This window comes from Mustela nivalis, assembly GCF_964662115.1.
Source record: "Mustela nivalis genome assembly, chromosome: 5".
Classification (NCBI taxonomy): Eukaryota; Metazoa; Chordata; class Mammalia; order Carnivora; family Mustelidae; genus Mustela; species Mustela nivalis.
In genome coordinates, this window is record NC_139024.1 from 111,157,621 (window position 1) to 111,173,524 (window position 15,904).

A 15,904-nucleotide genomic window follows, 5' to 3' on the forward strand; every position below is an offset into this window, starting at 1 on the left:
TGGCCAGCCTGGAGCCCAAGGTAGGGCTCAATCTCACCACCTTGAGATCATGACCTGAGCGGAAATCAAGAGTCAGAGCTTAACTGACTTAGCCACCCAGGAGCCCGATGAATTTCACAAGCATTTTTGAGATGCCAAGATGGGGATAGGTGAGCATGAGGGTCACCTTTATGCGGTATGTAGGCTAGCAAATTGGCCCTATAGAAAGGTATAAGACACAGGCCCCAGCTCATTGCCTTTCTTAGCATATGCTCCACCACAGGCATGTTTTCTGATTTCTTCAGCCTCATATGAGAAATTGCTAATAAGCCATGATATGCCAAAATAGTCAAATAACTTCACTCAATATTCAAATCCCATGGGGCCAGGTTGGGTGCTCTGGGTTCTAATTAAGTGTCTTCTTCCCCTAATTTTCTTTTTCAAGCATTAAAGATCACTACTCAGGGGCCCCTGCATGGCTCAGGGGATTAGGCTTCTGCCTTCTCTTGGGTCATGATCTCAAGGTCCTGGGATTGAGCCCCCCACATTGGGCTCTCTGCTCAGCGGGGAACCTGCTTCCCCCGCTCTCTGTGCCTGCCTCTCTCTGCCTACTTGTGACCTCTCTGTAAAATAAATAAGTGAAATCTAAAATCAATCAATCAATCAATCAATCACTACTGATACAGCTTTCTGTTCAAGTGTAAACACCCAGAATTTGCCTCCCTAGCCACACTCTCTCCTCCTTAGGAAACGCTTATTGATAGGTGTTTTAGACTCTGAAGTCAGACTGCTGTAGATTTGAATCTCAATTCCTCCACTGAGTAGCTTTGTAGCCTGGGCAAGTTACTTAACTCCGCCATGCCTCATTTTACACATCTGCATAATTAGAATAACGTATCATAGGATTGTGATAAGGGCTAAACAGGTTAATAGTTCTTGGCAGAGTAACCACTCAATAAATGTTAGCCCTTAATACATGTCACTACCAGACTACTTCTCTCCCTTAAGGGGCTGTTTTAACTATTCTATCCTACCTGTGTCCTCCAACTTCTAGAATAGTTCCTGTTTCAAAACTGCACGTAAATAAACATGAATGAATACATGAATGCACGTAGTCACTTTATTTCAGCATTTCCAATGTTGCCCCGGCAAGAGCAAAGGCAAGGGAGGAAGTGAAAGTCACCTCTTTGTAAAGGTTCTTCCTTAACCCGGTTTTACCGGAGGCCCTCTGGGACAATCTCATCTCCAAAGTGGGGAAGCCCACAACAGACAGTGCGACGTACCCTCTTCGGATCACCTTGGGCAAAGGGCCTAGGGCAGCAAGTCCCCGCGGGCAGGAGTCCCGGGAAGATCGGCGCATGCGCAACGCGCCCAGCGCCTGGGTTCCTTCCTGCGGCGCCACCCGGAAGCCTCGGCTCCGTCTCCCTCTTTCCCCCTCCCCCTCCCTCGCCTGCTCTGGTGGTGCGTGCGGGGCCGGCCCGGCGAGGAGGCGGGACACGTCGGCGCTGCCACCGCCGCCGCCGCTCCTCCTCCAGTTCCAGCTGCCGCCGCCGCCGCCGCCGCCGCCGCTTCCTGGGCTGAGTCCGCCCGCGGTCCCGGCGGCTCCAGGTGTGTTCACGCTGTCCAGCCCCTGCCGGAGTCGCCGCCGCCGTAGCTGCCCCGGGCTCTTTCCCGCCTCGCTGCCGAGATGGCGACGCGCTCCTGCCGGGAGAAGGCTCAGAAGCTGAACGAGCAGCACCAGCTCATCCTGTCCAAGCTGCTGAGGGAGGAGGACAACAAGTACTGCGCCGACTGCGAGGCCAAAGGTAGCGCGGACGTCGCCGCCCCTCGTCGGGGCCTCCTGCGGCGGGTGACCTTCCCGTCGCCGCGGCCGCTGGGGCCGGAGCGGACGCCGCGGCAGCGCCTAGCCGGCCCCGGCCCAGAGGGGAGGGCGGGCTCGGGCTCGAGTGGCCCCTCACCTCCACCAGAGGCGGCGGCGAGGTCAGGCCCCTGGGCGCCGGCACTAGCCCTAGCCTCCCGTCCTTTCCGACCCCGGGGCAGAGCCGGTGCCGGCGTTGCGATGCTCGGACCCTCCACCCGGCCGGGGCCGGAGCCGGAGCCCGGCTCGGAGCGCGGAGCGGGGCGACTGCCTGGCCAGTGCTGAGGGTTTAAGGGTTGCCCTCCTCCCGCCTCAGCTCGCAGGCACATCCGTGGGTGGGGCCACCCTTAGCCTCGGTGTCCGCCTCGACCCTCCCCCAGTGACCGCGGCGTCCCTCTCAGGGCTCCGATGCTCCGTATCCCAGGTGGAGCCCTACCTGCCTGCCCACCTGACAGCTGTGTACAGGGCTTTTGCTTCTTCCTGACAAAGAGTGTGGTGGTCTTTTTTGGTGGGTTGGAGTTGTACTGAGTGAGACCATTGGGGAGGGGGCTTTAGTTGTAGTAGTAGTAGTAATTTCTTTCTTTTTTTTTTTAAGTCTGGGTGTTAACCCGAATGAGGAGGAATTTCATAATATGAATTTCTTGGATAGTGGGCTTATGTTCCTGAAGGTTTTAATAATTAGATTATCTCTACCCAGTTGGTTTGGGAGAACATGTGGACACTGGTTTGTGTGGCTCAAAACGTTGAAGGTGCGTTTTTTAAAGATCCAGAAATTGAAAAAAAAAAAAAACAACAACAAAAACCCTAATTTTAGTTTGTTCCGTTGGAGGGCTTCTGCCTCAGCCTTTAAAATAGATACACTATTTTTAGCCTATATGTTTGGGTTTGGAGATCTGATTTATATTTAATGTCTTATAAATAATCTCATGAGAAAAATGTTTCAGACTTTTAAAAACAAACCTGTCATATGTTTAGGAAAAGATCTTGCTTATTTGCTAATTGGTTTGTTTATTTGATGAAGAATGGGTAGTTCTCCAAAGCAGGAGTCCGGCTTTGAGAATTGTCATTTCAGATTTCTGTTACTGACTGAGACTTTTCTTGAAGCTTTCCTGTTCTTCCTCAATACTGTATCAATGAGTCACGTTTCAGTAGGCTGACGATGTTTGATTAGACCAAGCCACACAGCCTCAGCAAGTCACTTCACTACCACAACAGGTACCTGATTACTGGAAGATCATGTGGGAATACTGTTTAACTAGACCATCTTAGAAGCACTTTTCAGTATCACAGTAACTTGACTGACCCAACCTTACCTTTATTCTTTGTAGCCTTTAAGGTGATTAGTTAAAAATGCCTGATTATTATGGCAGTATTTGTTTGCTTGATTTTGATTATGTGTGTGGTTTTGGGGGGGAGGGGGTGGAATACTGTATTGAGGCTCACTTACTCATCACTGCAGTAGTAAAACACTGAAAAATGGGACCTTTAAAAGGCCAGAAAAAGAAATGAGCTGCATTTTGAGTGATAAGTAACATGGTTAAAAGGAGATGTTAGTATATATTAAATCTATTAAAAATTGAATAGTAACAGTTTCAGTTAGTACCTTCATTAGGTATAGAAATAAGTGAAAAATAATTTTTGTTTAAATTTCTGTCCCCAAAAAAGTACTATATAGAATCAGATTTTCACTAATGCTTCTTAAAATGATGTGTAGGTTTTGGGACACCTGGGTGGCTCAGCCATTAAGGGTCTGCCTTGGGGGGAACCTGGGTGGCTCAGTGGGTTAAAGCCTCTGCTTTCAGCTCAGGTCATGATCCCAGGGTCCTGGGATCGAGCCCCACATGGGGCTCTCTGCTCCATGGGAAGCCTGCTTCTCACTCTTCTACTACTTGTGTTCCCTTTCTCACTGTATATTTTTCTGTCAAATGAATAAAATCTTTTTAAAAAAATGGTAACATTTTCATTCTCATTTTTAAAGTGAGGAGAGGAGAATCATGTGCTTTTTAATTTAAAACAAAAATTTTATTGTAACTGAAGGAAAAGGGAGCATTAGTTTTGTTTGCTGTTTGTATTGCCACTGAGGTCCATAGATATATATTGAGTGAATGGTTTTATTTTGGTTTTGTTTGGTCTTTTGTTTGTGGATTTGTTTTTGAGAAATGTAGAAAGGGGGAGAAAAGAGATTAGCATCAGGAGTTTGAGGATGCAGTGTGTAGGGTATGAACTCCAGGCATCATTTGGAAAAACTCTTAGTTTTTCCTTGATGCTACTAAATCTTGAATAATATTAAAATGGTTTTCTAAATTATTTCACTGTTTTATCTTGTCTTCCAGGAAAAAATATCACAGTTAAGTTTAACTAGACTTGATTTCATAGTTCTAGTAGTTCAAAAATTTGACATAATTGAACTATTGATAAAGTTAAATTTATTTTGTAAAATTTTTAAGTGTTCTATATGTTTTGACCCTATTATAGAGCTCTTGTAATAGAGTTCTTGGCTTGTTAAATGATTTTGGATTTATTGTTACATATGCCAGATGACACAGTAATTGTAGGTAGTGAAATTCTGATTAAATATATCTTTAAAAGACAGGCAACAGTTCTTATTCTGCATATCAGCTATTATAAAGAGGTTCCATACTGTATATATGTATTAATGTTTTCCTCACTGTCTAATAAACTACATCAAGCTTTTCATGTGTTTTTGAAGCTATTTCTTAATTAACTCAATTTTCTTTTTTTCCCAAAAAATACTTCCCCAGTACTCTTTGAGAACATGTACCAAAGACTAAAGTCTAGGGCTAAAGATTACTCTGTTCTTTTGACTTATAATAATAGTTGGCAAAGTTATATCAACTGGATTTTGACATTTTCTTACTGAGTCACCAGAGTGTGTGTTTTCTGAATTGACATTATTTAGGAAGTAAGGAAGGAGAAAAGGATGGCATAGGTGCCAGGTTCCTGCTTATAATCTGACACTTTCCAGATCTGTTGAGCAACTGGAGAATAAGAACAGGCAGATGGATCAGCACTTCCTCTCCCTAGCCTTATTTGTGACTCTGTGGGAGTTTTAATGCAGTTCTGTTGGTTATTAGTTGGTGGCACTTTATGGAGCCGTGAGGATTTAGGGCCCCTTGCCAATGTAAAGTTTAGTTTTTAGTATTTAAATTCATGGTTAATACTAATTTTGATTCTGAACATGTGTTGGCATGAAAATGTGTCTCTTGCCCAGTAAGTTTTGGGATAGTCAGAAACATAAGGCTTTTGAACCCTTAAGGGATTGGTTTTGTTTCACCTGTCTCTTATTAAGAGGGTAAGCTCCTTGCCCAGATCAAGCACTTATTTCTTCATTCCACAGATCTTAACTTGAGGGGACACCTCAAAGGACTGTTGGATTATGGGGCTAAGAAAATTAGTAAGACCTAAAGGAGGTTTTGTAATGAGGACTGCATTTTTGTAAATGAATAATTCCAAAACAGTGTACCAGGTGTTACAATAGTGGTTGTAACAAGTATCCTCCCTATCTAGTTTGGGCTTTTGTCCCTATTGCATCTGACTTTTGTCAGTTGGTTATCTTCATAGTTCCTAGAATGCTGCCTCAAGACCTTTGCATATGTTGTCCTTTCTGCCTAGGAAGCTCTTTAACAATTTTTTTTGCCTGATCAGTTTTATGTATCATTCAGGTTCTGCTTAAATGTCTCTTGAAGGGAAATGGTTCTCCCATATTAGGTTAGGCTTCCCTTTATATGTTAAGACACATCCTGAATATTTTATTGTACTTACTACAGTTGTAATTAAACATTATTTGGTTTTATTGGGTAATCTGTTTCCCTGTTGAATTAATAGCTATAAGAGAGAAGAGATCTTGTTTGTCTTGTTTAGGCTTGTATCCCCAGCCCTCTACACAATGTGGTAGGTTAATGTAACTCCTTGAATGAGTGAATGTGAATGAGTACAGAGCTGAGGGCAGGCAGCAGGATATGTGGAAATGAGTTCACATATGGGCGTGTGGAGTGACCCTGTTGGGAAGTATTCCCAGGAGAGTCTTGTTGGAGCTACGTTCTGAAAGTAGAGTGGGATTTCAGCATATGGAAAAGGAATTGAAGGGCACAGTTAGCTGCACATACAAGGTACAGGGAGATAAGAGAACATAAGAGGTTTACATGTGGCCTTTTTAGGGTAAGCTTTCTCTAAGCATGACCAGATTTGATAGTAGCAGGTCAGGAAGAACTGAAATGGTGAGAGATTCCAGGCATGTCACCTAATTATAACAGTAGTGTGAGCAAGAGTATAAGGATCTGAACTCACCTAATGTCATTTGGTTGCAGGTTGGGGTATAGGGCAGGAAACAGAACAGCTGTAGCTGTTTTAAGGAATAGGATGCTTACATTGGAAGAACTGGAGGAGCAAAAATCAGGGAGCCACTACTGGACTAGTGGTTTCAAGGCCTTATACTAATACCATTGCTACTGCAACCACCTGCCACAGCTGCTTCTCACCATGAAACTGGTGAACAGATGGAGGAACCAGGACTGTGGTTATTGCAGCCATTCAATATCTATTAGACATTTTTGTCAATTGCCCTTACTATAGAAAGATGGCCTTTGTTGAACTTGTGCCTTCCACATGCAAATAACTGATAGACATATGTCCAGCACCTTGCTGGCAAGAGAGTCTTCTAGCTTTCTAATTTCTAAATGTAGAAACATGAAGTGAAGGTTGTGAGACTCAAACCAGGAATCTACTACAAGGCAGTGAGGATGGAGAGCATTTTCATTAAGTGTTTGATATTTAAGAGTTCTCATATAAACTTAATTTAAAGTAATTCATACTAAAAAGTAAAGTTCACCCTGAGAAAATGATATTTATGATGATGTTGATGTTTGTGGGATAAATATATATAAATGAAATCTGATTATAATTCATCTAAAGAGAACTGTAAATCTGAAAGTTCCCCCAAAATAATAACCTTCAGTTTGATGGGTCTGTTGTTCTTATAATTCTGCTGATCTTGAGGTTTTCTCTGGTATCAGAGCTGGGATAGAAACCACTGACCTTTATTTGACTCATCAGATGCAACTTGGGCTGCATGTTGTCCCCTTCCATTTTCCCCCTCCTAGTTCTTTTTCTTTGTTATTTTTTAAAAAAGATTAAAATCTTTCATTACTTGATTTCAATACAAGATATACATAGCCTTGCACAAGACATATTATATAACCTTTATTAACATACAAGGACTTGAACCCATGGTCTCTTTAAGGCAAAGGCAAATGTTTGACATTCTAATTATATATTTTATAAATTCAGGTCTTTTCCTACTGTTGTTACTACTATGACTATTGCTAATTGCTGGATAGAATCAACTCACTTTTTTTTCCATTTCCCAATAGAAGAGCAAAGCAACTTGGAGGCCATTTTGTTGACTGCCTTACGTTCTGACCCCTGTAAAGAATTGATTTAGTATACATTTTTATCTATATCTATATCTGTATCTCTACATATAATTTTGTTGGTAAATCAGTATGTTCTGGGCACTCCAAAGTTTAAATTTCATGTCAAATACTGTTGTGTGTTTTTAGAAGTTCTGGGTATGGTCCACAAACTAGTTAGGGATCTCAATAGACAAGAGACAATGATGTGTTAAATTCTGGTCTATGCATAGACTGTAGCTCATTAAAAGTTTAGTGTTGGTAAAGCTCTGTAACTTGAAAAAGATAGGAAGGAAGGAGGAGAAGAAGGTAAGAGATAAGGTTGGAAGTTCAAAAGAAAGAAAGAAAGAAAGAAAGAAAGAAAGAAAGAAAGAAAACATGTAATAACATTACACATACACAGAAGTTATATGGTGCTTTCTTCTTGTCAGGCAATGTTGTGAGCACTTTAAACATATTAACTCATTTAATCCTCAAAACAACCTTTTGAGGTAGGTAATACTATTCTATCTTACAAATGAGGAAACTGAGACACACAGAACTTAAGTAACTTTCCTAAGGTTACTGTATTTCAGGCATAGCATCTGGGGATAAAGCAGGGAACAGGTAGATAAGGTCCAAGCTTTAAAGGATCTGCTAATCTGTTAGTCTTTTGGAAGCAGGCCTTACTTGCGAATTTGGCCCTTGACTGGCATCAGGGAACTTGGATTTGGGGAAGATCTCATTACCCTAAGTGGTAAGAGTCAGTTACTGTGTCCGAACTGTTTGTACAATTGTGTGGTTTATTTTAAATGTCTGCTTTCCTTCTGGGAGTTTGGAATTTCCATATCTACTAGGCAAGGGTGCCTATGTGACAACCCTCCCTTCTCACCCTCCCTCCAGTACTCTAGGTATCATTCTCTAATGAGACTCTGATGAGTCTCTAATGGGTAATATTTCACACTTGTCAGAAATCATTACTAAGACAGTTAAGTGTGTCTGGTGCAACTCCACCAGAAGGGGACACCTGGACATTTGTGCCTGTTTTCTCCTGAACTTTGCTCCGTGCACCTTTTCTCTTTGCTAATTATGCTTGGTATCCTTCTGCTGTAATACATAAATTACAGTGATGAGTAGTTTTGTGAACCTCCCAACATATTTGATAATATGTATTTTCCTCCAGTATATTGTACAGGATATATTAGAATCTCATTGTATCTCAGCCCAGAGAAGCAGGTATTAGCATTAGAGGAAATTCTGGCTTTATTGGGATGATATGGAAGTAGCAAGATGGACTGTAGGATCAGGATTTGAATTTATAATATCTAGCTCCAGAGCTATTTAACTGCATGTTTGATGGCATGGAAGATAAAACACATGCTTTTGCAGTTGAAATCTTGTGATAGAAGAGACTTATCACCTTAAAGCTGACAATGTATTTCTGAGGTAATGGCCAAATATGTTGCAGCATGGACAGTGTCTTTGTCTTATTTCTTTGCTTTTAATAGCAGAACTACCATAACTTCAAAATACTAGTACAAACAAAGCAGAATTTTTTTCTGGTCACTAAACTTTATTCTACAAATTGAATATTTTGATGAATCCTTTTGTAGTGTGTGTGTGTGTGTGTGTGTGTGTGTGTTTTATTTTTTGGTCTTCCATATAGTTTCTTTGTTTTCTCTTTCTGCAGTTCTATTCTTAGGTCAGGTACTGATCATCTACCCTGGATTTTTAAGCCATAAGAATAACTTGATAGAATTGAAAGAGCACTGACCTGGATTGTTAGTAAAGCTAGGTTTGAATCCAGCCTTTGCCTCATTTGGTGACCAGTTGTCCCTTCTGTGAGCCTTATTGCAAAGATTTATTTCAACTCTGATGTGATCTGTGTTCTTTTCTGAAACCCATCCTTCTTGTCACTTCTATGTTGGTATTTACTATTATTACTAATTTTAAAAAATTGTATTATTAAGGGTTTGTATTTTAGGGACTTACTGAACTTTGGATCGTGGTCGAACCTGTATACTTTTTAAAGCTTTTCACTGATGACTTAGGTCTACCTGAGCAGATTTACCTAGTATTATCTTTATCTCAAGCCATATAACTTGCAAGAGTATTCCTCATAGATTGAGGACTCTTTTTGTTTGAATCTTTTTCCCTTTAATGCCAGTGAGATCAAAGAAATAACTATCTGTTCTAGTCATCTACTAAAGCCATACTTTAAGACTGTACAGCCATAAATAGCCATACATTAAGTCATACATAGTACCATACATACATACCATTTAGTCATACTTAGTACCATATAGAAATGATTTTAAAAATTTCACTTAAGACAGAGTTTTGATAAGATGCTTTTGGAAATATGTGCTGATTTTATGCTTATGTACATCTTGAATGGTAAATGTGAGGACTTTGAGAATCTTAAAGGCAGAGAGTTGTAAGCCTTCTAGTAATTCTCCATTCTCTTTGCATCTTCCATCTCCCCTTGACAATTTTTGGTCTCCCTTTTACAAGAGATCTAAGTGATTGCTTTTTAGGAGTGATTGATGATAAGACTTTCAGACGTTTATCACTGATCTTTTGTAAAGAGTGCATTTCAAGGACCAGTGATTATCTTGAACCCAAACTTAAAAAGAAAATAAAGGGGATTTTAAAACCTTTGTGGGAAGTCATATTTAGGATAGCTTTATCTTCCAGTACAAGAACAGTCATTAAAAATTATGGTTTAGTCTAGTTTAGATTTTTTTTAGTTCATGCATTTCTACTCTTGAAAGTTGCTTTTGGTGAAGGATGGTAATGGTGAATAGTGCCAAAAAAACTAGCAGAAGTACAATTTTTAAAGAGAAATGATCATCACAAGCATATTAATTTCCTATTGCTGCTATGACAGATTATCACAAACTTAGTTTCTTAAAACAATACAAATTATCATCTTATAGTTCTGGAGGTTAGAATCCGAAATAAGTTTGTTTCCTTATCATTTCCAGCTCCTAGAAATCATCTGTGATGTTGGCTTCATGACCCCTTCTTCCAGATTCAGTGTGTCATCTTCAGGTCTCTTTCTGCCTTTCTGTGCTTGCATCAGTACATCTCTTTCTGTAGCTCTATTAAGGTTGCTTGTGATTACGTTGGGTTTACCTGGGTAATCTAGGATAATTCCACCTCAGTGTCCTTAACTTAAATACAATTGCAAAGTATCTCTTGCCACGGAAGGTAACACATTTGCAGATTAGAGGAATTGAAAGATGGACATCTTTGGGGATCACTATTTTGCTTCCCACAGGTGGATTTGTGATAAAAATTACATACTGAATCTACATTTTTATTAAAGGTGCTGCTGTGCATGTACTTAACATGGCACAGGATAGTGAAGTTAGTACAATTCAAATTAGGAGTTCTTATAGGAATTATTTTAAAGGAATATGCATGTTAAGAATCATTTAACAGACTCTTTGCAACAGTGTGAGTTATGTAGAAAATCTTTAGAAATTTACCCAAAAAACTCTATTAGAATCAATAATTTAGTTTCATTAAGGTTAATATAGAAAAGTTAACTATTTCTTGGGGCGCCTGGGTGGCTCAGTGGGTTAAGCCGCTGCCTTCGGCTCAGGTCATGATCTCAGGGTCCTGGGATTGAGTCCTGCATCAGGCTCTCTGCTCAGCAGGGAGCCTGCTTCCTCCTCTCTCTCTGCCTGCCTCTCTGCCTACTTGTGATCTCTCTCTGTCAAAGAAATAAATAAAAAATCTTTAAAAAAAAAAAAAAGAATAGAAAAGTTAACTATTTCTGTATACCAGCAACAAACAATTGGAAGTTGAAATAAAAATTATTTACAATAGCATAAACATACGAAAACTTGGGAATAAATTTGACAAAATAAATGCAAGATTTGTATACCATAAACTTAACAAAGATGGCTAAGAGAAATTAAAGCATACATAAAGAAATGGAGAGATGTACTATGTTCATGGATTAGAAGATGCAATTTTTTTTTAAGATTTTATTTGAGATAGAGAGTGAGAGAGAACATGAGTGGGGGAAGGGGATGAGGGGCAAAGGGAGAGGGAGAAGAAGTAGGCTCCCTGCTGAGAAGGGAGCCTGATTTTGGGGGTTGGGGAGGGGCTTCATCCCAGGACCCTGGAATCATGACCTGAGCTGAAGTCAGGTGCTTAACTGATTGAGCCACCCAGATGTCCCTCTGTGTACAGTTTTAGTATTAAATTTGTATAGTTTTAATAAATATTGATATATTAATAGGATTGTCTGCGTCACTGTTGCATGGTATAATGGACATGAGGCATGTATGGTTTGAGGGAAAGTAGGTAGTCAGTAAATGTTAAATTTGAATTTTAAGTCATGTATGATTAGACCTACAAACATTTTTGTTTTCTCTTCCAATTACTTTATTTTTATTATTTTTAAAGATATACTGGAATTAAAATTAAAAACTGAATACAAAAGTGAAAAACAAGCTCATCTTAAAAATATAAGTGTTATATTAGTTTCAGGTGTACAGTATAGTGATTCAGTAATTCTGTACATTACTTTTTAATCCCCATCACCTATTTCACCCATCCCCCATCCATTTTCCTTCTGGTAACCATCAGTTTGTTTTCTGTAGTTAAGAGTGTTTCTTAGTTTGTCTCTGTCTCTCTCTTTTTTTCTTTGCTCATGTGTTTGTTTCTTAAGTTACACATGAGTGAAATCATAGGGTGTTTGTCTTTCCGTGACTTACCTTCACTTAGCATTACACTCTTTAGCTCTTCTAATTACTTTTTTTTTTTTAAGATTTTATTTATTTATTTGACAGACAGAGATCACAAGTACGCAGAGAGGCAGGCAGAGAGAGAGAGAGAGAGAGAGAGAAGCAGGCTTCCTGCGGAGCAGAGAGCCCGATGTGGGGCTCGATCCCAGGACGCTGAGATCATGACCCGAGCCGAAGGCAGCAGCCCAAACCACTGAGCCACCCAGGCGCCCCTTCTAATTACTTTTTAAGAGAGTTGTCCAAAGTTTCAGATATAAGAAAACTCCTCCTCCAGATTTTCCCTAAGTTTTATTGTTGTGAATTTTTCTGAATTTTAATTTTTTTTAACTTAAAGTTGTAATTGATTATGTGAGTTACCTTTTTGATGTACTTACTCTAGGAAGTAAAAAAAAAAAAAAAACAAAAAAACCCCAAACTGTCCAAATATTTGATAGAGACACATTCTCTTGTAATGTGGTTTCCTTTTTTAGCATTATTATTTTCTATAAGCAAAGGTTTCTAGTCTGTTTCTACTATAACTCTTCCCATATTTTTAGATTAAAATAAATGTTTTTTCATTGTGGAAATTGTGCCCAACTATTGTGCAGAAGTAGTTTCCCTTCTGTTGTTTATTTACTGAAAATAAGTTGTTATTTGGGCTTTGTTTTTTAGTGGAGACAATGATTTTATTTCCATAGATAAGACAAGGCTATCAGGTTTTTGCCTTCTCTTTTGGCCTTTTATTTCTTGTCTCAAATTTGGGCAATTATACTTTTGAGTGTTTTTAACTTAGTTGGTAAAGTATGCCAATAAACAAAAGGAAACAAAGGTTTTTACCTAAAATAAATGTTTGTCTAGCTTTCAAAAAAAAAAAAAAAATGGTTGAGGGGGCTTCCAGTTTTTACCCTGGCTTCAAGACTGGAAGGATCCTAACAACATGTAAAAAGCTGAGCAAACTGAAAAATCAACATCTCATCTTAGATTTTCAGAGAAGTGAGGTCACAGGGCAAACTGCTGTCCCCAGAATAGGTGAGATCAGCGAATACAGAGGATCACAACTCAGTCATAATTCTGTGAGAACAAGTACTGGGCTAGGAAAACTGTAATTGACAAGTTGCTGTAGCTCGCTGTGGACAAATCTGAGTCAAAAACTATAGGGGGGTGTAGTTATGGGGACAGTCCCCACACTTTTGTGAGTTTTATCTCTAGGAGCTTAAACAGTGAATATGGGAGAAAAATCTAATGCTTCTGTCAGGGAAAGTAAGAAAAGGAATGAAAGGGAAATTTATACCAGAGCATTCTGTTCTTAGCAAGGTCTGCCCTCTGGAGAAACTATTTAACTAGAGCTTAACTGACTTAGGGGAAGGGAAATATCTAACTCCAGATACTGTAGCCTTTCACAGGAGAGAAGGGAAATGCCAATTCCAGCCTATTCTAGCCATCCCATCTCATGGGGAATGGAATAGGCATGGTAGGGGGCACTGATATTTGAGAAACTTATAGTAGAGAGGCAGAGGCTTACTGAAAGACTGAGATCTAATGATAGAACTTTGGGATGCTTTTCCACTGCATTACCAAAACTGTTCACAGCAGTTACATTTATCCAGTACATCATTTCCAGCTGTCCAGAAAAACTTACAAGACATACTAGAAGGCAAAAAAAAAAAAAAAAAAAAAAAAAAAAAAGTTGAGGTTCTTAAATTTCACAGTGAAAAATGCTTCAGATAGCGGAAGAATGCCTTCAGGCTGCCAGTTCACACCTTGTGAGATCTAAAAATAACTGGAAAAACATGTAAAAATATTTTCATATATTTAAATGAATGTATAAAGCTTATGGATATATGTATAACCTATATAAATGGCTAAAGTAACATTATGTTCAGTTTCAATAAACTTGTTCATCAGATCTATTCCAACTTCTTCTGGTTTAAAAGGTTCTGAAGCTTTTGAGAAGAGATCAGTCTCAAATAATACTGTTAGCCCAGCTAAGGGGCAGATTTATAAACCATTCCCACTCAACTGACCTATAATCTTTGTGGTAGATGTTGATACTCCTATTCAAATTATTTTCAGAATTCACATGAAGTAAGGAACATTATACTGATCAGTGACATTTAATACATGTATGTGTCACTTGAAAATATTTTAAATGGAGGTTGTAATTACTCTTTATATTAAAACTGGGTTTAATATTTACAAAGTCAATGATATGAAAAAAATTGGGAGGGGAACTCTTCTAAGTCAAAAGGAATTTTAAGGGATATAACTAACCACACCTCCCTGATTCTTGAGAGGATACTTTTTGAAAAAGATCTTTACAAAAAAATTTTGTGGGGAAACAGAATTGTGGGAAATAGAATACATACTAAATATTAGATGACGGTGAGAACTTATTAATTTTAGTAGTTATGATAATATTGTGGTTATGAGAAGAAAATTTATATTTTTTAGGAATTCATACTGAAAAAGAGGTATCTTGATGCCTGAAGTTACCATACTTTATAAAAAATGGAAAATATGACAAAATCTTAACAATTGTTGAACCTGGACAGTGGGTATGTGGGTATTTACTATACTAGTCTTTCTTTCCATTCTGTATTTGAAAATTTTTGATAATAAAAATTAAGAAAAAATTTTTTAGTTTTTGTGCTTAAGGAATAAACTCAAACTACCAATAAGTAAGGGGTCCTCTCTGCACATAAAATATGTTCAGTTCTTTGTCTGCAGGGTTTTTTTTTCCCCAGTTGGAAGAATAGCACTGATTAACTAGTCTTGATTGATAGTATGTTTCTGGATATAAGGTAATCTTATACTGAATGGCTATTTTTAAATATATATCAGCTGTTCTTAATATGTTCAGAGTCTGTGTAAACATACCAAGAGAACAGAAGAAGTTTAAAAAAAAAATCAAACTATGATTACAAAGACAGTGTGATTAAGGAATAATTACATTAACTGTTGGCTCTTTATGATAGGCCCTTAATCATTTTAGGATGCTGGTCAGAAAAGGATTATCATGGCACTGTTTTAGTGCTGTATAGCTGTTGTTAAAAAGTATTTGAAAACGCAGTAATGTATGTTCTAATTTTACTTCTCCATCACCCTGTTTTTCAAGAACACATTGAAAAGAACTGGCACAAACCATGAAAATACACCAGAACTTCTAATGCTCATCGTTATTGTCTTGGATTTTATCTAAGGGTTACTTAAAGGAGTATTCATTTCACAGGTTGTTTTTTTTTTAAGATTTTGTTTATTTATTTGAGAGAGAGAGAAAACAGAAGTGGGGTGAAAGGCAGAGGGAGAAGCAGACTCCCCAATGAGCAAAGAGTCTGATATGGCACTCAGTCCCAGGACTCTGAGATCATGACCAAAGCTGAAGGCAGACCCTCAACCAACTGAGCCACCTAGGTGCCCCATTTCACAGGTATTTTATGAACACCAGTTGTGTGTAAAGCACAGCTGCTAATTGCCATATGAATTGAAGTTGTGTAAATTGTGTGAATCCTGACCGCAAAGCTTTCTGTATTATTTAGAACTTTCCATTGTAGAGCATAGAAACAGAACTAGAATTAACTTAAGCAAAATAGCACTGGGCATTGGTGTGTTTTTTTTTTCTTTTTTTCTTTTAATCAGAAGAGGAGGGAGACTTGTCTCATATGACTCAGTTCTTGAACTTCTTTTCTGTTTTATTCACTCCCTTGCCAGTCTCTTGCTTTTAACTATTGACTCTATGTCGATTCCCAGTTATATACCTTCAGACCAGAAGACTTTATCCCCGAACTCCATAGTGATAACATCCAGTTGTATGTGGCTGTGCATTCAGTAGCTCCAAATTAACATGTCTTAACTGAAATCTTGATCTTCATTCTCTAAGCCTACTCTGTGGGCAATGTTGCCCATTTTACTCTCCCCTT

General features: G+C 38.9%; 1 protein-coding gene across 3 annotated transcripts in view; it reads left to right on the top strand.

The window, feature by feature from the left end:
• Positions 1 to 1,392: 1,392 nt before the first annotated feature.
• The window catches only part of SMAP1 (small ArfGAP 1), a 166,848-nt gene continuing 152,336 nt past the window's right edge, over positions 1,393 to 15,904 (top strand). For 2 of the 3 annotated variants that reach the window (XM_082731312.1, XM_082731313.1), the window contains exon 1: positions 1,393 to 1,784. In XM_082731312.1, the coding sequence (XP_082587438.1) occupies positions 1,667 to 1,784 (118 nt within the window). In that variant the 5' untranslated portion in view covers positions 1,393 to 1,666. The remainder of the gene's footprint in view (positions 1,785 to 15,904) is intronic. The other variant, XM_082731316.1, reaches the window with a different exon arrangement.